Source organism: Erythrolamprus reginae, chromosome 2 (assembly GCF_031021105.1).
Source record: "Erythrolamprus reginae isolate rEryReg1 chromosome 2, rEryReg1.hap1, whole genome shotgun sequence".
Classification (NCBI taxonomy): Eukaryota; Metazoa; Chordata; class Lepidosauria; order Squamata; family Dipsadidae; genus Erythrolamprus; species Erythrolamprus reginae.
The window spans coordinates 282292438-282318843 of NC_091951.1; the positions used below are offsets into that span (position 1 = coordinate 282292438).

The window sequence follows — 26406 nt, forward strand, 5'->3', positions numbered from 1 at the left end:
CATTATCAGATAAAGTACCTAGAAATCAATTTGACTAAGTTACTGGTGAAAAGGTGGAACAGCTGAGTGAGAATAACAAAATCATGACCAGGATGTCTAGGGAACTGATAACATGCAGCTCATGTGCAAATTTCAAATGAAGCAAAAGTGGAAGAAAACTGACCAGTTTCCACAATACAATCTTGAGAATATACGGATGTATTAAGGATGAATGTGAAAAAAGACCGTCAAACACTATGAAACAGAAAAAACTACACAGGATGTCAGAACTAATAGAAACTGGCAAGAGAAAAAAACCAAAGATAGAAAACTCAGGAAGAACTTAACAAATTTCAGACAGCTATTAAGAAGCAAAAAGCAATACAGTAGTACCTCTAAATACGAGCTGCTCCGCATGCGAGTATTCCAAGTTACGAGCCACGAGGGGAAAGAAATTTCTGTTCCAGACCCGAGCTCAAATTTGGTATACGAGCCGAGCGTCCACTAGGTGGCGCAAGAATCCTTGCTTCTGGTTATCTCGGAGGGGAAAAACAAAGTCTAAAGCCATTTGTTCCAGATACTTGAGTTGTTCGACATACAAGCTCCCTTCTGGAACGAATTAAACTCGTATCTAGAGGTACTACTGTATTATAATAATATATGTAACAAGTGGACAGAGACAGGAAAAAGCAAGGAGAAGTTTTGCAAAAGATCCCTTAATTCAAAAGGAAGATCCAATCCCAAACTGGTATGCTAAAATATGCCAGTGGAGATAAATGATGCCAATGGATAGTAACTGATATGAAAAAGATCAAAGAAAACTGGAAGAACTATACTGAAATTCTGTACAGTAGAGATGTTAATATCTATGAGACATTTCTTATTTACAAAAATCAGATGATGTTAGATTAACATTCCAGTCATTATTAAATGAGAAGGCTACCAGAACTGATAGAAGTAAGGTAAGCAATAGAAGAATAAATCAAGATTGTAATCAAGCTAGGCCACAAATTTGGAGAATGACATTATTGGCAATAGATTGATCACAAGTAGACTTAACAGAGTCTACAAACGTATCATACAGAATTGTTAGGATCTTCCAGCACAAATTACAACTCTATGGAAAGAGGAATAACAGATGTTCAAGTAGAGTTTAGAAAAATCTTAAAACCAAAGGACATTGTTGTATCTTCAAGGTACGTACTTCAGAAACTCATAGAACATAAAAATGTTAATACAGATTTCACTGATTATAAAGACTCCAATTGTGTTAACCATATTAGTATATAGAATGGCCTTAGAAAATAGAGAATCCCAGAATACTTCAATGTTTTTATGTGAGGCCTATACAGGTAGTTCTTAACTTGCACCAGTTCATTTAGTCACCATTCAAAGTTAATGAATGGTAACAGCCTTGGGGGGAAAAAGTGACTTATGTAAACATTTTTCATACTTGCATCCATTGCAGCATCCCTGTGGTCATGTGATCAACGTTCAAATGCTTGGCAACTGGTTTATTGATTCATTCATTTCTACAATGGGAATGAATGAATCAATAAAGTTTCTGGAGCGCCAGGTTGGAGACAAATCATGAAGCGGCTGCTTGGATTCAAATCAGAGACTTAATGGCATATAGCTATTTTAATAAAGTAGCTATGAATATCAAAATGATTAATCGGCCTAAAACATGGTACAGGTCTCTAGTATTAATGCTATGTGATTTTTTTTTGTTTAAAGCAAAGCCACATGCCTAAAATTTAACCTTACTCCTAACAAGGCAGCTGTTCAAGACAGACTCCTAACATTCTTACTTGTATGATTAGCTACAGGCATTTTGAGCTTCATCAAGCATTTTTTTAAAAACATTATTCTTTACTAGAGAAATGGAGCTGTACCAGGATGGACAACCCTTATCCTTACTGATATTTTGACAGCAAATTCTTATCTTCAATCATATTGGCTAGGGCTAACAAGAGTCACAACCCAACATCAGGATGACTTGCATTATCCGTTAACTAAATTTTCCTTGCAAGGACAGTGAAGTCCAGATGGGACAAGAGAATAGTTATAACAATTCTTGCTTAGCTTTTGAAGACTAGCAATGTTAATAATTATAGCCCACTGTCTTTCTTTAGATTTCAGTACAGATCTACTGCTGCACTGAGAAGTGAATACAGGTAGTCCTCAAGTTACAACCATTTAGTGATCATTCAAACTTACAATGACACTAAAAAGAAGTGATTTAATACCAGTGCTGCATCCCCATGGTCATGTGATGAAAATTTGGCCAGTTGGCAACTGGTTCATATTTATGATGGTTGCAGTGTCCCAGGGTCATGTGATCACCTTTTACCATCTTTTGACAAGCAAAGTCAACGGCGAGCCAGATTTACTTAACAATTGTGGTAAGAAAAGTCATACAATGGGGCAAAACTCACTTCACAATCATTTCACTTAGCAACAGAAAATCTGGGCTGAATTGTGGTCATAGGTTGATCTGTAATTATGAACTTTTAATTTAAATGACATGGAGAAATAGCAAGTTACACTCTTCTCTTACTCAGCCTATTGGCATGTCCTTGGAATCACAACATTGATATGCCACTAATTTTGCATACAGAACAAATCCAAACACCTATTTCTGCAGACTGAGCCAAAATGAATACCTGACTATTAGCAGAATCACTACTATGCAATATTTAATGCTAGGAAGGAATGGTGTCTGATAACAGAATCTCAGGGTGAGGAGAGCCAATTTGTAAGCAGTGTTTCTTTTAATGACAAAGGGATAAATGTATAAGTATATATAGAACATTTGATCAGCTGTATTTTTCTAGTGCATTTTGTCAAATTATAATCTGAAGTATCTGTACAACAGTTTTTTAATTCACTAATTTAACAATTAAGACTGATATTCCAACAGCACACAATTTGTTACAATTCTTCCAAACTGTTTCTGTTAATTAAAAGTAGTAAGTAACACTTTAGGCAGTGGTATAATTTGCAAGACTAGAAACTAAATCTATGAAAATAAAGCACTCTTTGGTGGATAGTAATTTAGAAATATATGATAGAAATCCTAATACAATTAGGATAGGTAATGTATGCAAAGAGCAATCATATTATTGGGGGGGATGAAGGGAAGAAGAGTACACTTTCCCAGTTTCTCCATTTCCATCATAAGAGAAAATTTATACATCAAGCAAATAATATATGCACTCCCCCTTATCAGTTGTTAGACAGAAGATTAAATGATTGCCATCACATTTTATCCCTAAGCATTGTACAAAAAAAAAGTTCTCTTGATAAAAGAGATATTAGACAAAAGGCTAAAATTTACAAGCCATTATTAAAGCAGTAAAAAAAAATCATTGTTGTAGTGACAATAAATTAACACTCTTGTACAAGAGCTGAAATAGACCACTTTTTAAAAGAAAAAAAAATCAATCTTCAATGTTTTAATTGAAAACAATGTCTCTTTTTCTCTCTCTGCATTATCTTGAATCTTCATTGTTCAACGCAGCACACTTCTCGTCCTTGGCTTAGGGGTAGTGCTGAAATGATAAAGAAATATATGGGAGATAAGATATATAAGAGACGTATATAAATAACAGCTAAAAACGAACCATTTAACCATCATAACAGCCAATTAAGACTAAGTCAGCAAATAAATCAAAAATATCTTAGAAGAGGGAAGGGGTGATTGAAATTTCTGAAAATAATATAACCTCAACAACAAAAGTCAGCCACACTCAGGTTACATTGTTAGAAAACAAGCTCAGATTCATGAAGAAAAAGCAGTGGGATAAAAGTACCATAAGAGTATTTGTTGTAAAGCATCCCCTTTCCTTCTTTCCCTCTGAGGCATGAGACTGTGAGAAAAGTAGAAAAAAAGTAAAGAAAAAAATATTTTAAGTGGTTAGGATTAAATAGATGATGCTCTCTCACTTCATTCATCTTCCAATTTAAATCTGGAAGTCAAGTGCAACTGACATTGTTAGAAGCAAGTGGTGGCCTTTGAAAGATTATTAAACACCTTTTTGAAACCGTTACTTTAAAAATACTAGAATAAGTGAAAAAAAGAGCTCTATTTAAATAATAGGTTTAACACTTACTGTGCTTTCGCTCCTATTCTTCAAGCCTCTTAAAATCCATCCTCTCTCCACTCATCTTCTCAATATAATATCTTGTTCCCTAAAGTGCTAACTGAAGCAACAAGGGATGGCTCTTTCATTTGTAGTATTGGGTTCCAGCCAATTTCAAGAGAAAGAGGGGAGGGAGTTATTTAAATACTCTTGAAAATTATGTTCCATGAGCTTAAGATTCCAGTTTTATAGCCAACTGATACATCTATATACCTCTGAGGCCTTCGTCTTATATTAGTAGTATTTGTGAACAACCCCCCTGCAGCAATCATACTGTATCTATAAAGTGTTTTATTACATTAATCTATCTCTAATGATAATATGATCTCTAGCTTGACATTAACCAGACTATCTTATTGTAAGACAGCATTTTTCTTTCAGCAAGGGTGAGCTCTTTTCCTAAAGCATCAGGAAACATTCAAGATTATCCACGAACAAACTGATAAATTAGTTTGGGCAAAAGAGAAGGCAATTATCTGCTTTGAAAGAAATGCACCAGGTTTTTCTAGGGACTTTTAAGTGTTGCTTGATACAGTGCTAAATCAAAAATATATGGAACGTCTTTGTGATTATACCCATTCAGTGCCTGTCTATATTTCCATTTCTATCTGCTTTATGGGAGTCTACATGAATAATTTCAGAATGCCTAGATGCTTTGGATAATCACAACTTTTTACACTAGCATGATAAAAAAAAATTTATAAACTATAATATATTTTGAAATGCGTGCTATTCTTTCTCATTTCTAGACAAAATGAAATGGTAATCTTTAGCTTTAAATGAGAGAGGGAGAGAGAACTAGAACTAGTAAGAGGTACATGAAATAGAAAAGCCTCAAAAATAATTACTTTTTAACAGTTTTCCAAATACAAAGTTACTTGCTTTTGTGCTAATTTTCTCTATAAAGGAATCAGCTGAAGAAAAGCAACCTATATAAGAAGATCCAGGATGATCCCAACCATCCTCCTACAGAGCGCTTTGCCTATTCAGAAACATTCTTGTAATAGTATGGGGAAAATCTCTGCATTTCAAAAAGAAGTACAGTGGTACCTCATGATACGAACCCCTCGCCATACGAGCAACCCGAGATACGAACCCGGGGTTTGGATATTTTTTTGCCTCTTCTTACGAACGTCTTATGAACCCACCCCCGCCGCCCAGCTGTCGCTTTTTGAAACAGCCAGGGGGCTTCCCAGCATCCTCCTGAACCCGAACGCCAAACCCGAACTTCCGGGTTTGACGTTCGGGAGGCCGCCGAGAAGCCCCCCGGCTGTTTCAAAAGATGACAGCCGGGCGGCGGGAGGCACCTGTAATCAGGTGTGGTCAGGCTCCCGAATGCTGAACCCGGAAGTTCGGCAAAAGTTCGGGTTTGGGAGGCCGCTGAGAAGCCCCGCTGCCCGGCTGTCACTTTTTGAAACAGCCGGGGGGCTTCCCAGCGTCCTCCTGAACCCGAACTTCCGGGTTCAGCATTCGGGAGGCCACCGAGAAGCCCCCCGGCTGTTTCAAAAGGTGACAGCCGGGTGGCGGGGCTTCTTGGCGGCTACCCGAACCTGAACTTTTGCTGAACTTCCAGGTTCTGCATTCGGGAACCAATTAGGTTCGTAAGACAAGGTATTACTGTATTATGAAACCAGAGCTGCCTAGTTTCCAATCAGTTGTCCAGCAGAAGTGCTCTTTCTCTCCAAAGATTGAAGCCAATCTACAGCTGCTCTCCCACTCCGAAGGCCTAGATGGGGTGCAATGGGTTTAGCCTCAACCCAAGCAAAACTGAGTAACTTTGGGTGTTTGGGCATTCCAATACCATGTTTATCTGCCTCTGGTCTTGATGGGGTGGCACTGTTTCAGATGGACCTGGTGCAATCTGGTGGTTCTCTTGAGTTCAGCTCTTATTGGAAGAGGAGGAGCAGCTATTGCAAAAACAACCTTTGCACATCTTCAAATTATGTGTCAGTTCTACCCATTCCTTGAATCAACAGCTCTACTCACTGCTCCCAACTGGACTACTGCAACACTATCTGCCTTTGAGGAATAGTTTGGAGCAGGGGTCCCCAAACTTTTTACACAGGGCACCAGTTCACTGTCCCTCAGACTATTGGAGGGCTGGACTATAAAAAAAACTATGAAAAAAATCCCTATGCACACTGCACATATTTCCATAAATTATACTTTTCTAAAATTTCATTCAATATTTCCAAGCTCAATTAATTTTCAGGCACTTAGCATTTACTATTATTAACTTTCATCAATCTTCTACATTTCCAAGTATATTTTAAATTCATAATGCAAACTCATAAAATCATACAGTACATATCATAAACCCCTTGTTTATCATATGTATCTTCCATTAATTTTTACCTAAATAATTCTATATAGTTCTAAAATTCTAATCCAATTTTACGAATTAATACATCCAAATATTAAACAACACCTAAATATATATTTTACCAATATTCCATAGTCAATCCATATTTAATAATCAATCATCCCTCCTCAAATTTCTACCATTGTTCTCATTTCTGGGTACCTCTCCTGTCTCCTTCCCCTTCTCTCTCATTTGTTTCTCATTTATCCCTCTTCCTCCCTTTTTCTCTCATTCCTTCCCCCTCTCCTCCTCTCTTTTTCCATTCCTGTCTCCTCCCCCCTTGTGTGTGTGAACTCTTGAACCATTTCCAAAAACAGGTGAGGGGTGGGGTTTTTTCTCTCTGTTATTATTTGGGTGTTTTTTACCATATGCTTAAATCCAGTCCCCATGTCATAGAAGAGCCAACTTTGCCTACCCCTGCTCCAGAGAGTAGGATGGCTATGACCCTGATAGACTTTCAGAAAGTGTTGAAGATCTGGCTATGTGTCATGGCCTAGGGGTCCAAGTGTGTGAAGGGTAGCATTTCTTGTTATATTGATAACAACAATTGGTAATATCCCTTGGCTGCTACTTATATTTATATTCTTTTTTGGGGAGGGGGGTATTGGCATTATTTATTTCAATTGTTTTTATAATTGAGTCACTGGTTTGACATGAGCAGCTATACAAATCGGATGAGTAAATTAAATTCGGAAAGACACATAGCAAGCTTTTAAAGAAAAACAAAAAAACAACAAAGTCCCACAGAATAAGGGGAAAAAATAGAGAAATAGAGAAAGAAGCTCCCGTTTTTTCCTGCAGCAAAACATAAACGTGATTAATCTTATCATACTCTAGAATTACAAAGAGCTCAAATTTTTTCTATTACCTAATCCCCCCCCCCATCATCAAAACCACAAGTCATTAGTGCATTTATTTCTGTTTCATATAAAAAAATCTATAAGGGGTTTTCAGTCAACCATAAATGTAGAAACTGTTTTTTCTCTAATCAAGGAAGTCAATTTAACTATCTCTGCAAGTTCCATCATCTTCAGCAACCATTCCTCTATTATGGGTGATATCAAACCTTACCACTACTTAGTTATTTTTCCATTACACTGACAACTATTACAGTCAGAACAAATTAGGATATAACCCTATTGGAAACAGTCAAAAGAAGAATATATCTATACAATGCAAGTTACATGGTGTATCTGAAGCAGTCCACAGAGAAAAAGTAGAATTAAATAAAAGAAACCAGCATGGCAAATGTAGTGGATATTGAACATAATGAAAAGTGTAAATATATTGCAAAACAAAAAAAACTACATCTAACAGATGCTGTTAGCAACCAAAAGATTAGGATGAACTAAGGCTAGCAATGGGTTCAGGAACCAAGAATGTTAGGGGTTTTGGGGTGGTGGTGGAATAGGTTCAAAATGGAAAAGTATCATTGCTCAACAAAGGCAAAAACTTTAGCACCTATACTAGTAATGATAAAAGATAAAGCCTTTTTAACTTATGTTTTACTTCAGTCTTAATAGCAAAGTAACTTTTCATTCTGCCAGGAAACTGTGAAATTTAAATATGCAGGGTCTGATGAATTACATCCTAGATTGTGGAAGGAACAAGTTGAAGGTCCTCATAGAACTATATCTATTATCTTTTGATAAATTTTGGACAAATGCCAGATGAGTGGAACTGCGTATAAATGTCCTTATTATCTTGATAAATAGTAAAAGGAGGATTCAACCAACCACAAACCAGGGAGTCTGACATTGACTTATATTAAGGCACTTGATCAAAAGCATAAATTAATGACCATTAAAAAAACCAATATAGGTAGTACTTGATTTACAACCATTCATTTAGGGAATGTTCAAAGTTACAATACTAAAAAAAAAATGATTTATGACCATTTTTCACACTTATGGCTGTTGTAGCATCCCATGGTCACATGATTTACATTTGGATGTTTGACAACTGGTTCATATTTATCATGGTTTCTGTGTCCTGGGCTCGTGATCACCTTTTATGATCTTTTGACAAGCGAAGTCAATGGGGAAGCACTTAACAAAGGTGTTACTAATTTAACAACTGCAGTTTGTCATGTAAGAAGTGTGGAAAGAAAGTTGTAAAATGGGGCAAAATTCACTTAACAAACCTCTCACTTAGTAACATAAATTAAGTTCTCAATTGTGGTTGTAAGTCGAGGACAACCTATATGTTAATTTACAGACGTCAGAATCTTAATTCTTTTTTACCTGTAATAGATTGTGCTGTAGATATTATATACCAATGCTTTTGATACCAAAGCATTTGATTACATACCATGCTATGTATGACACAATAATTAGTTTGATGCTTAACTGGCTCAAAAATTGTACTCAGAAAAAGCTGAGTTCTGCATCAGATAAACAAGGCACCATCAATTTTAGTATCTTCATTAACTATTTGGGTGGTAAGATGGATAGAATGCTTATCATGTTTGCAGGTGATACAAAATTGAGTGGGATAACTAATATACTAGAAGACAGAAATACAATCTGAGAATATTTTTGGTAAAAAAGAACAGCTTAGAGAAAACGGTCAAAGGTAACAGACCAAAACTTAATAGACTCAAGTGCAATAAAATAAATATGAACCAGCAATGGCTCCATAATTATTTTATTTTATTCTGTTATGGTTAAAGTACTGTATCATGTTCTGGCCACCACACCTCAATGATTATAAGAGCTTTGGTGGTACAGTGGTTAGAGTGCAGTACTGCAGGCTACTTCTGCTGATCACCAGCTGCCAGCAGTTTGGCAGATTGAATCTTACCAGTTCAAGGTTGACTCAGCCTTGCATCCTTCTAAGATGGATAAAATAAGGACCCAGATTGTTGGGGGCAATATATGCTGACTCTGTAAACTGCTTAGAGAGAGCTGCAAAGCACTATGAAGTGGTATACAAGTCTAAATGCTTTAATGCTATTCATAAAAAATCAAGAAGGTTCAAAGAAAGACAATGAAAACAATGAATTCAAAGCCTCCAGGAGACTAGAAATGAAGCCCTATGACAGTGATGGCGAACCTTCTTTTCTTCAAGTGCCGAAAGGGGGTGGGCGCATGCTATGATGCATGTACAAGTGCCACACCCATAATTCAATTATGGTGAAATTAGGGCAAAAACAGCTTCCGGAGGCCTTCTGGAGACCAGAAATGGCCTGCTTCCCAACTTCTGGTGGGCCCAGTAGGCTTGAATTTCACCCTTCCCAGTCTCCAAAGTCTTCCCTGGAGCCAGGGGACGGTACAAATGCCCTCCCCCATCTCCCTGGAGGCTCTCTGGAAGCCAAAACTGCCTTCCCGGAGTCTCAATGTGAGTCAAAAATCAGATGGATGGCACACACATCCATGTTGGAGCTGAGCTAGGGCAATGGCTTGCGTGCCAGCAAATATGGCTCCGTGTGCCACCTGCGGCACTTGTACCATAGGTTCGCCATCACTGCCCTATGAAGAATGATTTAAGAAGCTGTGTATATATAACTTTCAGACAGGACAATTGACGGTGATCCTATGGTGCTGTACAAATATTTGAAGGTTATCATCAAAATATCAATGCCTATTTTTTCTGCCTTTCTAGTTCAAAAGGCAGAAGCATGGATTTAAGTTACAAGAGATAAAAGAAAAATAGAAGTGGATCAGCAATAGAATAAATTATAAAGAGACGAGTCCCTTTTCATTGGATATGAATCTACAAAATAATCTGCCTGGGATACTTCATTTGGATTCCTACACTGAGCAGGAGGTTGGATTTGATGAACACAATACCCTCCTCTAACATTGTGATTTTGCAAGACTATTTAAAAAAGGCAAAAAATTTGAGAAGTACCGTTGACTTACCTGCGCTGCATGGAGAGTCCAACATGGGTAATACTCCAGTCTAATTGGTAGGGACTGAGTTTTAATTTATTCAATTTGAGGAGTGCCCTGAAGCTGCCTAGCAGGTCAGTTTAAAATGGTGTGGAAAGAAAGAAGTAAGGTCTGTATGTGTCAAAGACTGTGACTTACAGTCTCTCAGGCCCCCAGGGTTCTGTTGGTACTGGAGATTGGGCCATCCTTGGTTGGCCAGGGGACCAATCCCTATCTGTGACTGTCACTGTAGGGTCAGGTTGGGCCGGAGGCAATGTTAGGTTGGCCTGTGGTGAAGGTGATAACAATATTGGTTGAGAGGGCAAGACTAATGGTAATTCAGGTGGAGGAAAGGCTGGAACAAAGGCCTGCTTTTGGGCCTGCTCCATTTGCTTCTCTATGGCCCTGATTCTTCTCTCTGTCTCCTTGAGTGCCATTGAAGAAGAGGCTGAGGCTTTGGCCTTGCCCTTAGTTGTATGACTCTTGTCTTTGATCTTCATGGGAGCGGGGCTTTGGAAGACTCCTCCACAGGGTTCAGATCCCCATTATCAGCCATTCTAGTGGTGGCACTGTATAAACTGAAGAACATTCATTGAGGAGAAAAAAAATGCATCTCTATACTATGACTGAATTTTAAAAACAGACCTGCTAGGCAGCTAGAGGTGCTCTTCAAATTGAATAAATTAAAATTCAGTCCCTACCATTCACCTATGCTGGGCTCTCCTTAGCAGCACACTGGAGAACTGACAATTTTTGTAGTTGAAATTTATTAGGTGATAATGGAAATGAAATGAATAATATTAAAATGCAAAGAATTCCACACACTGAAGCTTCAATGGGAACAGGAAAGATTACCAGAAATGTCAGACTCTCTGGCAATCTTCTGAGGCAATAAATACCTAGGCAGTACATGATCTATGAGAATGGATCATGAATTTGAAATGTAGAGTTAGGCAAGATTTTTTTGAAATAATAACAAATTCCGTGAATATAGACATTTTTTACCAAACCTTTGTTTTTATAATTTAAAAAAATTGATGTCTTAGCAACATTGAAAGTGCCAGTCAAGTACAAGAATAGAAGTAAAATCCTTTCTCACTTAATAACACATAATTTCTGGATTAAGAATGAGATCCGTTCCTAAGTCTTTTTTAAACTCTGATCTGTATGTAAATTGGAACTTATAATTACAAACAGGTTGCTGGTTACTAAAGATGGTGGAATATGTTTTTCTTTCTTGAGTTATAAAGTTACACAATGTTTTCATGAACCACTCAAAACCACTGAAAAAGGCTGCATATTAAAAACCCAGGGGATTTTTTTCAACTAACTCTATTCTCAAAATCTCTGAGCATGATGAGAAACTAAACTCCTTTTGCACAAATATGTTACTCACAAAGCAGTGGAAGTACCTCTTTATAAGGAGTTACATTACAACACTCATTCAAAATATTCAATTACATATTCACACACTTCGTTGAGTCTATGTAATCTGAAAAGGGAATTATTTTATTTTCTAGGCTGCTCCTTTAAAAAATATTTTCTAATTCCTTTTTTTTAATTAGACTTGCTCTCGTAAATGATGATGATCTACAAATTTCATAAAATATACGAGACAGAAATTTCAAATTAATTTCAGATAGTTCAGCTATTTCTATTTTGTGCCTACCATGAAGTGTGAAAGGTTGTGGTTCCTTTTTACCAGCCTAAATTATGGTTTACCACCACAGCCAAAAAAAAAAAAAAAAAGATTTTAAATGAATCATGAAAATGTAAAAATTCAGCCTTCATTAATTGATAGGTTCTGGAATTCAGGACAGTAATTCTCACCTTTTAAAACTCTTTTTTCTTGCAGTAGACCTGGTAGTTCTTTTAGAAAGGCCTGCACTGTCAGAAAGGCTAAGTTCAGACTGTTTACTTTTCTGAACACTGGATTGCAGAATTACTCTGAAAGAGTGGGAAAAAGATATATCAAATAAACTGAAAACATATAATGCACAGTAAGAGTGATATGTTATGTGGTCTCCAGATCTAAAAAATGGGGTAAAGTGGACAGATTTATTCAGCCTTCGTCTTTTATGTTTTTATAGGTTTCAGTGAAAACATTAGTATTTCTATCTTTTTTTCTAGTTTAGGGCTTCTCAGAAAAATAATATTTTTTTAATGTGCCAAAAAAGATTATAGAAGATCAAGAATCAGCTATATGCATATCCATATACTCTTCAACTATAAAAATGGAAAAAAACTCTGCGAATCTTGTGGTATGCCAGAAGGCAAATGTATCCAAATATTAATTGTACACTTATGTATTTCATAGCAAGGACAAAATGAGCTGCTGTACTGTACTCTTGAAAGTTGCAAAGCTATGAGGGGTATCTTTATGTTTCCTCCCCAAAATATCAGTGGAAAGGAGGAAAATCAGAAATGGTAAGGCAGTGATGGCAATTTCTCCAGGGGGAGTTGATCCCAGAGGGCTGGGGCTGCCACAAAGAATGCTCTTCACCTAGTCCCGCCAGACGACATTGTTTAGTCGACGAGAATCGGAGAAGGCCAACTCTGTGGGACCTAATCGGCTGCTGGGATTCGTGCGGCAGAAGGAAGTTCCATAAGTATTCTGGTCCGATGCCATGTAGGGCTTTATAGATCATTACCAACACTTTGAATTGTGACCGGAAACTGATCGGCAGCCAGTGCAAGCCACAGAGTGTTGATGAAACATGGGCGCACCTAGGGAGGCCCATAGTAGTTCACACGGCTGCATTCTGCATGATCTGAAGTTTCCGAACACTCTTCAAAAGTAGCCCCATGTAGAAGAGCATTGCAGTAGTCGAATCTCGAGGTGATGAGGGCATGAGTGACTGTGAACAAAGACTCCCTGTCCAAATAGGGCTGCAACTGGTGCACCAGGTGAACCTGGGCAAGCGCCCTCCTCGCCACAGTTGACCTAACAGCCTGAGGCACCCCACAAGGGAGAAGCCTCGAGGTCGACCTCTGACCTCCACTAACACTGACTGCGATCGGCCAGAGAGGTAGGAGGAGAACCACTGCAAAACAGTGTCCCCCCCACTCCCAACCCCTCCAGCCATCACAGAAGGATACCATAGTCGATGGTATTGAAAGCTGCTGAGAGGTCAAGAAGCACCAGGACAGAGGACCAGCCCCTGTACTGGGCCTGCCAATGATCATCTATCAGTATGACCAAAGCAGTTTCTGTGCTGTAACTGGGTCTGAATCCTCACTGTTGAGGGCCTAGATAATCGGCTTCTTCCAAGGACCGCTGGAGCGCCACTACCTTCTCAACAACCTTCCCCATAAAGGGAAGGTTGGAGACTGGATGATAGATGTTGAGAATGGCTGTGTCCAGGGAAAGCCTCCTTGTAGGGAGCCAGGAAGGACCCCCTCCCCAAAGAAGCATTGACAATCTCCTGGACCCAGCTCCGTGTCACCTCCCTGCTGGCCGAAACCAGCCAGGAGGGACACGGATCCAGCAAACAGGCGGAACTCACAACTCCAATGGCCTTGTCCACTTCATCAGGTCCCGTTTCTCACTTCCAGAGCCTAGGGGAGGCAGTTTTCGCCCTCCCAGAGACTCAAGGAAAGCTTCGAACCTTGGGAGGACAAAAAACAGGATTCTTGGAATTCTGGAAACGGGCTTTAAATCAGCTGGCTGGCAGGAGGTGTGCGGATATGCATGGTGGAGATGAGCTGGCCAACAGCATACTTTAAATCATGGATGCTCAACCTTTTGGTTTGCCTGGACTGGAAGAGGAACTGCTCTGGCCCATATATAAAATATGTAAGGCAGTTAATGTATATAAATATCTCCAAAATCAAATGTCAAAAGTTAACTATCTTGTGGGTCACATTACTAGCTGTCCACGGTTGCATGTGACCAACCATGGGTTGGACACACCTGCCTTAGATGTTAGGCTTCCCTCCACAAAGTAACAAAAATCCTCCCCTTCCCTCACTTGGAAGGGAAATTGGAGATGGCAACAGTTTTCTTCCAACAATAAACTATATTTTTTTAAATCCCACAAATGAGCAACATCTACTCATGACTACCACTGTAATGAAAAGTGTAAAGGATAGTTAATGATTAAATGACTCATCCTCTTGGTAATGTGCCCCCATCCAATAACTTATCTCACTGAGTTGGAGTGAATATTTCATTATTGGTATAGTCAAAAATGAAAAATGGAATTATTCATCCCCAGGAAACCTGACATTAATATTTCAAACACACAATATATACAGTAGAAATGTCATATTTTGCAATTAAAATAAAAATACAAAGCATGCTATCTTTCAGTAATAATAATTCAAATAAAATAAGTAATTTTCTCAAGATGAATATAATCTGGTTATGCATTACAGCACATTATTAGAATCAGAAAAAGACATGAATCCTGAGCTAAATGCTACCAACAAAACAGAAAGTGGTCAATACAGTACAAGATTCTAAGACAAGTATAAAAAATGTGAAATATTCCAAAGATCATTAGGAGGCACAATGGTCAAAGGTTAATATACCGAAATGTAATTCAAATAATTTTACTGTCTTGTTAACCATATTTCATTAATAAAAATAAGAGCAAAGAACAAACAATATTAAGAAGAGAAAGAAGGGGGGGGGAGCACATTTAGAAGGTCAAATGTGGCTCTTTTCCCCTTAAGTAGCTGAGAAATATCAAATTATCTTCCACAGGACACTGCAGAAGAAGGAAAGGGCATGTTTATGACAACAATGTGGAAAGCTGGAAATATATAAATGGAGAAAAATAAGCTCTGGCTGAATCTTAGCCAAGAATGAGGGGTTATGTATTTGATAACTTGAAAGATTATAATACATTAGGTTCCACTGCCCTGAACAGATTTGGCTGACAATTTGGGGAATTGTCCCAGATTCACCACTCCAGCTGAAATAGCACCTGGTGGCTTGGGATAGCAGGTTCTTTCTTCAAATGCACCTGGTGCAATAAATGTAGCCATTTCTGGATCAAGGAATTTTGTGCACAATCATCTTGCAGATGGACTCATCTGCTTGGTCTGTCTTAGAAGAACATTCAGAAAGTTCATCATATAGCATGCATTTTCCTGTATAGTTGTGGGGTCATCAAAATTTTCCCATGACAACAAGAGGGTACTTCAGAAGGTGCAAAACCTGTCAATTAGTTTTTCGTTGCAATTCAAGATGCTATTTTTCAACTTTAAAACCTTTATGGCTCAGACATAGATACTTTCTATACCACATTCTGTGGACTGAACATCCAATGAAATCAGATAGTTTGAGTTTTCTGAAGATCCCTTCTTTCCGGGATGCTATTGACTTTGGGGTTAACCCTTTTCAGTGATGACCCCTTTGGAACAGTTTACCTGTTCTCCTCTCAATACTGGGCTTCCAAAAGGCTATGAAAACCTGGATCTTAGGGAAGATATTTGGGAATGTGGAGATTTTGCAAAACTTCATGGGATGGCATTTCACCTGTTGTTTTCTGGACTGCTTATACATTTGATTTTTTTTTAAAAAACTTGTAACATTTGTTTTGATGGCTTGAAAACTCCTTACAGTCTATGGGAATTTGGGAGCACAGAAGCCTCAGTCAGTCAGTCAGTCAAACAAGAAATAAATATGAATAGAGTAGTGGACTTGACTTCTCGCTTAGTATTTTATTCAGTATTCTTAAGTCTTAAAACACCGCCCCCACTGATGGTCTAAAATAACAACAATATAAAAAATGTTAAACCTTTTTTATTAATTGAATGACTTTGCATACAACCAAATACAATGTTGACTACCATATTTTCAGACTATAAGACGCACCAGTATAGAAGACGCACCAAGATTTCAAAGAGGTAAGTAAGAAAAACACATCCCCCCCCCTCCCTGGCCTCCAGGAGCATTCTGTAAGCCTCCCAAACCCTCTGCACACTCCATTTTCTTTTGCAAAAATGGGCTCATTTTTCACATAAAGGGGGATGTTTGGGCCTTCCCCCATTCCCCAGAAGCACTCTGGAGGCCTCACAAATCCTCTGTGCATCCCATTTTCACCAGTTTTTGTGAAAAACAGGGCAAACAGAGGGTTTGGAAAGCCTGCAGAGTGCTCCTAGGGGATGGGGGAGGGCAAAACATTCCCATTTTTGCAAAAAAACCAGCCCATTATTTGCAAAAATGAGGTGTGCAGGAGGTTTAGAAGGCCTGCAGAGTGCTACTAGGGGCTGGGAAAAGGCAAAAATGCCCCTGTTTTTCGCCAGTTTTTTCATCAAAACGGGGGTCTTTTTGTCTTCCCCCAGCCCCAAGGAGCACTCAGCAGGCCTCCCAAACTCTCTCTGCACCCCATTTTTGCAAACAAATGGGCCCATTTTCTGCAAAAATGGGATGTGGGGGCTGGGCTTCAGGAGGCCAAAAATGGCTGTATTCACTGTATAAGATGTACTGATATTTCCACCCTCTTTTAGGTGGGAAAAAGGTGTGTCTTATACTATGAAAAATACAGTAATTGGAATGCTCCAATAACTTCAAAGCATTCATGAGACAGGAGAGGAAGGAAAGGTAAAGGGCATACACCCACTCCTTGTTTAGTAACCATTTGCAAATGCTGCTGTAATAAACCATTCATTTTCTGACCAATGCTTGCATTTATCACCAAATTTCACGCGTGTTGTGTCCAGAGGACAGTTAGGCCTTGTACCCGCCCCATATTCCTTGGGCGGGAAAATACTACAAGGTGATTGGTTGGCTCAGCCTGGCAGCCCGGCATATATATAGCTGCAGGCACGGCCATGTTTTGTCTTTGTTTAGTTCTGTAAACCGTTACTCCTCGTTAATAAAGAACCGTTATTATTACAAGATTGCAGTCCTTCATTCCTGCAAGGATCTAACATCTGGCGACGAGGAACTGTGCACCAGAGAGAAGGTAATCAGGGACTTCCCTCATCCATTCTCAACTGCCAGCACGCTGAGCCCCTGGCTCCTGGCCCCACACTGCAGAACCAAGGAAAAAAACCACGGAATTTTCCCTGCTACTGGGGCCGCCGGATTTCCCTCCACCACCCACACTGCCGCTGCACCGCCGCCGAGCCCCTTCAGCTGCTCGGTGGCCGAGGGAAATCCCCCTGGGTCTTGCCGCCACCCACGCTGCTGCTGCGCCGCCGCCGAGCTCCTCACCTGCTCGGCGGGCGAGGGAAACCCCGGAATCGCCACCCACACGCTTGGTAATAATGCACACCAGCAAGAGTAATGCTGGCAGAGCAGCAAGAGAGAACTTAGCTGAATGAGATGGAAACAACCAATCACTTTCATCTCCTTCACTCCCTCCCTCCCTCTTTCAGTCTTCTATTTAATCAGTGATCATTTCACTTAACAACTTGGTCATTACACGAGGAGCGGGAATATAACAGAACTATAGCACTGAATGTCTGGACTATGGGCTTATTTGTTTACAGCTTTTCACACTTATGGAATGAAAACACAAGTCAACAGGTCCTATCCCAAAGGATTCCAGGAAAAGACTAAATTCCTCATACATGCAGACAAAAGGAAGCGATCTCACCATACATTAAAAACAGCACCGCACACATATACATCTTCTACACAAAATATCTGGACCAGCACTCAGACAAGAGGAGACTTCCAACTGAAAGGAAAATTCTAAGGCAGATAAATCACCCCTTGTACTACATCTCTTTTTGCTTCTAAAAGTACCTAGAAAAGTTAAACAAAGAAGGGGGCAAGGGGGAGATGACAATAAAAGCTAGATACAATGCACTTATTATGATTAAGGCAAGAAAATGAGCTACTGAAGAGAATGTAATAGGGACACTTACACAGTGGCTCTCCCAAGGGAGGTTCTGATGGACCTATGTTCTTAAACCATCTAGACAGAATAGCAGGTTGGGAAGAAGGGAGCCACACACAATCCACCAGATGACAATGCTACTCAGAGCAGAGGCCAGTATAGCTAGGAGACATCTAAAAAGGAGTGAGGGTGGGGAGGAAGAGATGAACATGAAGTCAAAAAAAGGGGGTGGGAAAATCAAGAACTTTGCAGATGAGTGGTACATTTCATCTAAAAGAAATGTCCATTAATTTTCACGATGGAAAATGCTTTCCACTCACTGGGCAAAGGCTAGCTGTGTTTTAGGGAATACCTTTCCCATTTTTCTGCAACTCACTTTCATCTTAAAATATGAATTATTCCTAGACTGGTTCAAGTACTATTTTTTTTTTAAAAAATGCCCTACCACCCCCTTATTTACAAAACGATCTTCTGATATCACATGCACTCTATGGATGATTAACAGATTAAATCTGTTCTATGTATATTACATTTTATCTATACTGTGCACACAAAATGTAGCACTGAGGTATGTTGCTTATCAATATTTGAATATTTTAAATATTTAACTCTTAAAAGCATGGCATTTTTAATCAGTTATGCTTCTTTACCTAACCCTATAAAAGCAAAATTACCATATACCTTTAAAGATATAGCACAACCCATCCCAGCACAAGGGATGGCATGACAACAGCTTCATAAGCAAAGGTGTCTAGAAACAAGGTTATTCTGACCAAAACAATGAGTCTGACCTTTCATTCAAGAGTCAATTTCAATAGAAAATATTAAAATGCTTTGAGATGGAATGTTGGTTCTTACCTGATATGTTCATTCAAGTTGCTTTGCTGGGTAATGACCTCCGTTACTAGGAGATCGAGTTGTAAGAATTTCCTGGTCATGCCCCTCTGCTTCGCTGGTTTCTCCAGTTTTTTAAGCAATGAAGATAATCGGCAAGGAAAAGTACCGCCAACCAAAACAGCCACACCAGACACCAGACGCCAACCCAAAGAACTCGGGAGGGAGTGGATGCTTCACCCAAGCAACTAGAATGAACGTATCAGGTAAGAACCAACATTCCTTCTTGGTTGCAATTGCTGGAGCCTCCACATGTGGGACATGCCTAAGTTAAGAACCCCGTGGGTGGGGTACCTCCCAGTCTGTGCTGGATGGGACAGAAACTACCTGTTTTAGTTGGGGATGACCAGGTCGCAGCTCTACAGATGTCAAGAATAGATGCTTGAGTGGCAGCCAAAGTATGAGATGTACAATTGTTTTTTATATTAAGGGTTTTAAATTTGTTTTAATCATTGGATTTGTATTGTTTCTTGTTGTGAGCCGCTCCGAGTCTTTGGAGAGGGGCGGCATACAAATCTAATGAATAAATAAATAAATAAAGTAGCTGCACTTCAGGTAGAGTGGGCAGTAATACACCCCTGGTAGGCAGTGCTATAGAAGCACTACGCCAATGCCCAATAGAAGATGGAGTGACCTTCCTTACCTATTGAAAAAAGCTGATAATTCATGAACAAGGCTTCTGTCCTTCTAAAGGACTCTGTACATTTGATGTATCTGCGGAGAGCCCTCCAAATGTCCAAGGTATGCCACCGACATTCCCTGGGATGCATTTTCCCGGGACAGAGGTCCGGCAGAACCACCTCCTGGGCCCTGGGGAACCAGGAGTTAACCTTAGGCAGAAAGAAAGGATCCAACTGCAGAACAACCCTGTCAGTGTGAAAAATACAGAGCTCCTCATGCACTGGACAGAGCAGTCAATTCAGATTGCTGGCAGATGTGATTGCCACTTGGAAAACAAATTTCAGGGTCAACAGACAGGCTGGTAGACCGAAGGGGCTCAAATGGGGAACCGGTGAGCGCCTGAAGCACTAAAGGCAAATTCCAGGATGGATAGCCATGAACCACGGGAGCATTAGCTACTCTCAGAAAACTCTTAATCCTAGGATCGTGACCAAGAGGCTGACCTCTATTCCTTGTCAAGACCATGGATAAGGCCGTGACCTGTCTAGGGAGGGTATTGGTTGACAACCATTTCGCCAGACCTGCCTGCAAAAATTCAAGAACCCTCAGAATCGAGACCTTCACAAATGAGTAAAATTCAAGGAAAAAATGAGGTGTAAAAAGCCACTTGCAGGCACCAACAGCAAAAAACAGGCCAAACGTGGCAAAGAAAAAGGGAAACAAAATGGCTGCTTTGAGCCGAGTGTCGGCCCAATTAAAAATGGCATGGCTGCCACGAGGCAGTCAGCTCCAATAGGCACAACAACACAGGGCACAGGAAAAGCCCTTGTTGAAGTCTGGCTCAGCAGCAGCTCACGACTCTGGAGCCACTCCCCCAATGTAAAAGACTGTAAGATGGAGGGTCCCTCCCCCCCAGTACCGAGGAAGAATCAGCATACTCTTAGCGGCAGGCACGAAGAACGCAGGCTCATTGAAAAATCCGCTCAAGAGAATAACTTTGGAAAAAGATGTCCAGACAGAAAAATAGCCAGCGACTGAAGAGGGTGGAAGCGGTCGCTTCAAACATTCAGAGCAGAACCACTGACTTACCAGCAGCTGCAGGTTGTGAAAAGGCAATAGAAGCTGCTCCTCTCCTGTTCCTGCTTACTTTGCTTGTTGCACAGACAAAATCCAAAAGGTGGCAGAAGAGAAGAAAAACAAAAACTCCAAGGGGATGACTTCAATTAGCCAAAGCTAATTAGAACACTGTCTCCTTGCTTACTGAGTCGTAAGAAAAAGTGGAGAAGCCAGCCAAGCAGAGGGGTGTGACCAGGAAATTCTTATGACTCAGTCTCCTAGCAATGGAAGTCATTACCCACACGTGGAGGCTCCAGCCAATCACAACTGAGAAGTTGGTGTAACATTCAAGTTTAAAAAAGCATTTGAGAAAGGTTACATGTACATCTTAGTGACGAGTGACAAAAATTTGGTGATAATAAAATCAAATCACGAGCAGGCTTGTAAGTGATTCAATCACAAAGTATTACAACAAGCGTTTAAAAATAACATGGAACATAATGAAATCGAAATTTCAAAGAAAAAAGTGTTTGCATTTATAAAATCAAAAGAAAGTTAAACTTACGTTAATGGAACTGAATATGCTTTTGCCTGCCTTTTACTTTTAAGGGCACGGAGCTTGTCCCCTTGTGTTACTGTGTGTGTTTCTTCTTCATCACTGTACTGCAAATAAATGGTAAGTCATTAAAGTTTATTTATAACAAAGCTTTCCAAGCCCTACTACTGAAGATTCATATTTACCACAGTACTAGATGGGATGAATTGTTTAACCCAGTTCCAATAGTTCTTAGGAAAAGTGTTCTAAGCATTTTATTTTAGTTTTTGTGAAGGTCAAATCAGTAAGACAAAAGGAAACCTGGAGCAGCAGAAAGGTATTTTGGCAAAAAGTACTATTATGCCCATACTTGTCTTGCAGAATTTCCTGTTTGTTATTCCCTCTATTGTTTAGAATGCTTGATAGGAACAGAAATACAGAACAGCCATGCAAATGAATCCAACAACTTTTGGTTTATTACACCCATTTTTTTTATATATAAAAAAAGTCCTAAGGTTTCCAACAGCACACCATGCGGATGATTACCGGTTCAGTTCTGCTTGTATTCTGATTTTTTGAATCATTAATTGAAATGTCATCTACTCCTGAAAGGATTTTTGTCACTGCAAGCTTTGGAGTCTTCTTCAGCTTTGAACGATAAACATCACCTTCCAGCCAAAGTTCTGCCTGTTTCCTATAATAGAAAGAAGCTAAGTTAGAAAACAGCTGATTTCAATGTATGACCATATTTATAATTCAAATAAAGTTGTTTCATTATGACATATTAATTGTTGCAAGGACACAGATATAACATCAGTTCTAGCATTGTACGTTTTCTAGAACATATACAGTATATATTGAATTGTGTGCTTTCTATCTTTCATTTGGTTCCATCCATTTTGCTCTAACGTAAGTGTCTGCTAATGGAAAAGGCCATGACTGTCCCTCATTTTTCTTCCCACTTTGTTCATTATGCCTCTTTCAAAATGTTGAGCTATGGGGACAGTATGAAAGGTAGCCTGGCGAGATGCAGAGGCTCAGCAAAAGCCATCTTTATCCCTAACCAGCAGAAGCTTGGCTTTTTTGAGTATAAAGACCTACCAAGAAAAGACAGAGTAAGACCTAATAAAATGTGATTTTGAAAATGAAGGCTAAACTTTACTTTTCAACATTAATGGAATGACTGTCAAAGAACATATTTAATAAGCAAACTGACCATATGGAATGATACACTTGCAATCATAGATATAGTTTAAGATAATACACTGATTAATCCATTATCTTGTTATGCAAGATTTGTTGATTAACTATAAAATTGTTTTTCCACATTGGACTGCTATAAATCATAATTTTAAAAAAATGACTGGATTCATATAATTTGTTAAACCAAATACATGAACAATATTATGGGTTAATATGGTGGAACCTAATGTAGTAAACACACTTAGTCACTGGATAATTTTGAACAAGCAGTGGCAATTGCAGGTTGTTTATAATGCAGTGTTTCTTCCAATTCAGAACTTAAAGTAATGATCAGTTCCTTAAAAAGCAAATAACTATAACTCTCCATATGGCTATATGGTTCAAACATCCAACGATAGCTGTAACGTGTGCAGGTTGTCTTTGTTTAGTGACCATTTGCAGTTGCAACACTGATGAAAAGTAAGTTTACAATCAATCCTCATGTTTACAACCCTTGCAAATCTTGCAAAGCAAAGCTGAAGGTCATAAGTATTAAGATCCTTCACTTAGTGATGAAATTGATGGTCCCAATTGTAGTCACTAAACTAGGACTACCTGTACGTGAGTACACCATCATCTATTTCATATGTATGCATATGTATATGTACCCGTGTTTCCTCAAAAGTAAGACCCTATCTTTTTTTTTTTTTTTGTATCCTGAAATAAGCATTGGCCTTATTGCCATGCACTCAAAAGCCCGATTAGGCTTATTATCATGGGTTGTTTATTTGGGGGAAAACATGGTACTGTATGTATGTATATATTCATGTGTATGTATGTATTGAAAAAAAGAACTACTATTACATATTTAAGTGTAGCTTTCTTTAAAGTTGGTACTTTCCAGATATGAATTCCTTCACCAGTGGCCAGACTAGACCACATATCTGAGGGACACCAAATTAAAGAGGTCCAGTTTGGTAGTAAAACAATTATTATATTTAACATTTAATGATCTTGGAATTGCACACAGACATAAATACAGGCATCCCTATTTAAATGTTTACATACTCCAATAAGAAATGTTGTTGAGTTCCAATCACAGAGCCAGGTCTACAAATTCTAATCCAGGCAATAGTTTCAGCAGCTGTCATCCTGTAATGCTTCATAATGTAACACCCTATAAGTGTACCAGTTCTGCCAAGTCCAGCTGTATAAAAACATAAGGAAATTTACTTTATTTGGGTTTGAAGAAATTGAAGAACCTTCAGTTTGACGTTTTAAGAATAGGGCAGTCCTGAAAGCTCTTTTTCAAAAACCCTAAGGCAGTTGAATTTGCTATTAGGGGGAAAAAAATCCTAAAAACTTCATTAGACCAATTCAGGATAACAAAATCAATAATACAACCTTTGAGGGGTTTTGAAGTTTTGTATAAGTAGTGTCCTGGTTCTACTCTACACTATCATTCATTTGTGCAAATAATTTTGATTGAAAATACTTGGAACAATTACATGCATCAACTGTTAAGATCAGGCTTTTAGCAGAACGTACTAACATTTCATAACTTGAATCTTAAACATATTGAGATTAGCATACTTCCATAGAGATAATGGCAAAGACAGGGTCATTAGATTTTTTTTTTCCCCGGGTATAAAATTTTTCTTTATTTTTCTTTCAATATACAATAAAATAACATGAACAATAAAAAAAAATCACAGAATCAATGCTTAAAATAATAATTAATAATATTTTTAGATATCTTAAAGGGTCATTAGATTTGTAGCAAGATGCCACAATAGTTTAGCCCAAGACAGAATAACTTCTTATCTTCTAAAAGAGAGTATGCTCTGCTATGATTAATTTCATCTTTTTGAGTGAAATGATCTAATTTTGATCAAACTCATTAAAAATACATCCCGAGGCAGCATTCAGAGCCAAGTCTGATGAGTTCTACAGGGGTTGGTAAGGCATGTTATGAACACAATTGTAAGTAATGAGACACTAATGATCTGAATTCATCACTTTAATACCTTTGCAATGAACTGCTATAGCACCTTCAGCATTCTCACAAATATTCAGAAATGCTTTGATGATAGCATCATTAGGAATGCTCCCATCAGCAAAGAAGAGATCATAATGGTCAAATCCTGCATCTTTAAATCTTCTACAGTCATACATCTTCTTATTCAGGCGGATTACAGTGGTAACATTATGTCTTCTGAAGTATGGAAAATAGGCTTCAGGAGCATGATGTGGATACCCTGGAAAGGAAAGAAATAAATGCAGCAAAATATGTCATATACAATCTACTGGTTAAAAGAGCATTCAAATCTATACAAAAGGTTTTTTTTCCCTCCACAAACCTTCAATCTGATAAGGGACTATTCGGCCATAAATATGAGGCAGCTGCAGCTACCAGATTGACCAACAGTCTGATTCGGTATCTGGTAGATTCCTATGGAATGCCACAAAATTCTTTACAATTTAAACATACCATTTTCAATTCTACTTCTTGAGTGAGGTCCACTGAAGGCCATGATTTTTTGGGGTATTATCCAATTGAAGTCTCCATTTTCTGCTCTCTGTTAAGAAATAATGTATATTTTTACTTCATTTCTGATTTATAACATTCAACCTTCTTATTTTGATGAACAAAACAAAGGAGACAAGGATTGCTAATGTAAAGGTGTTTCTGCATTATAAGAATATATACTGTACTCTTAATTTCACCTGGGATTATAGACCACATGGCATCACACTTTTAACCTTGGATGAAAAGCCACCTCAAATGGTAATGTGACATTTTTTAAAAAAGTTTAGTTTGGTTACTTATTTTTTCCATCTCCCTTGTTTAAATTTATTTTTTAAAATTCATGAGGTGTAAATAATATGTGCCAATTTTATGCAAATATAGTCTCAACAGCAATTAAGTAATTACTATAAAAGTAAATGATACTTACTTCATAATGCTCATATTCATTTACATCAAATGTATTAAAATCAAGGAAGCCATACTGCAATGCCTACAATCCATAAGAAATGAATTTAACATGTAGAAATCCAGCAGAGTTGATGATAAACTTTTTTGAAACACTTTATTTAGCAATCATCAGCACAGCTTTCAAACTAGCTGCACAACCTCTGTAAACTAGCAGACACAGTAAGTTCAAACCCAACATATCCAAATTGGAAATTCTAAATACTTAAAAAGCACCACATAATAGGTATTAGTGCTTAAATGCTATTTACGGTAGCTTTACATTGAAGTTTTCATCACTCAAGTTAACATAGGCAAGCAGTCAATCTTGAAGGTCAGAATGCATGAATAGTATAACATAGAAAGGAAACCAAAAAATATTGAGTGTTCTTGCATACTCACTCCTGGAATCATCTCAGAATTTGTTTTAATTTATTTCTCTGCTTTATCTAATTTCAGAGATTAAATTTCCATATGATTCCAAAAAAATTAAATAAACAACATTCATTATATATTATAGGAACATACTAACCTTAGTTATTGCATGGAAACAGTCAAGCAGCGTTAGATGAAAAGAGCAGGTACCAAATGCAGCATCCCTATTAGGAATACATATATAAGCTCAAATCTAGTTTGCAAGGCAAAATAGCTGATGTTTCTCATTTGCCTATATTTCTGAATACTCACTTTCACTACATCAGCACTAAGTGGTCTAGTAAGGACTGAAAAGCCACCATCTGTTCTCCAACTCTTTAGCATCTGTTTATTGCTTTTTTAGACTCTACACTAAAATATTATGCTAGTGAAGGCTTATAAAATTGTTAAGCTGATAAAATCTGAAACATCAAATAACTGAAACAGAGCACATGATAGGCATAATCTCTGTTGCATGGTATTTTAAGGCTGCTGATCCAAAAACAAGAAACAAATTCCATTCCACCAAAATGTGCAAAGGGGGGGAGGAGGGAAGGAGGACACACCAATTTC

At 38.4% G+C, this 26406-nt stretch overlaps 1 protein-coding gene across 11 annotated transcripts in view; it reads right to left on the reverse strand.

Annotated features, from left to right (window-relative positions):
* Window positions 1–2734: 2734 nt before the first annotated feature.
* CDC14B (cell division cycle 14B) overlaps window positions 2735–26406 on the reverse strand; it is a 65885-nt gene continuing 42213 nt past the window's right edge. For 2 of the 11 annotated variants that reach the window (XR_011558327.1, XR_011558329.1), the window contains exons 6-15: window positions 25952–26018; window positions 25403–25465; window positions 24937–25024; window positions 24473–24703; window positions 23514–23652; window positions 21810–21957; window positions 21294–21391; window positions 12189–12305; window positions 4095–4206; window positions 2735–3533 (exon numbers count right to left, since the gene is read on the reverse strand). Coding sequence is in view for 6 of the 11 variants with exons in the window: in XM_070742796.1 (XP_070598897.1) it covers window positions 3494–3533; window positions 3795–3851; window positions 12189–12305; window positions 21294–21391; window positions 21810–21957; window positions 23514–23652; window positions 24473–24703; window positions 24937–25024; window positions 25403–25465; window positions 25952–26018 (1048 nt within the window). In the remaining 5 variants the exon portion in view is untranslated. Of the gene's footprint in view, window positions 3534–3794; window positions 3852–4094; window positions 4207–12188; window positions 12306–18185; window positions 18331–21293; window positions 21392–21809; window positions 21958–23513; window positions 23653–24472; window positions 24704–24936; window positions 25025–25402; window positions 25466–25951; window positions 26019–26406 lie in introns of all 11 variants that reach the window. The other 9 variants (XM_070742796.1, XM_070742799.1, XM_070742797.1 and 6 more) reach the window with 7 other exon arrangements.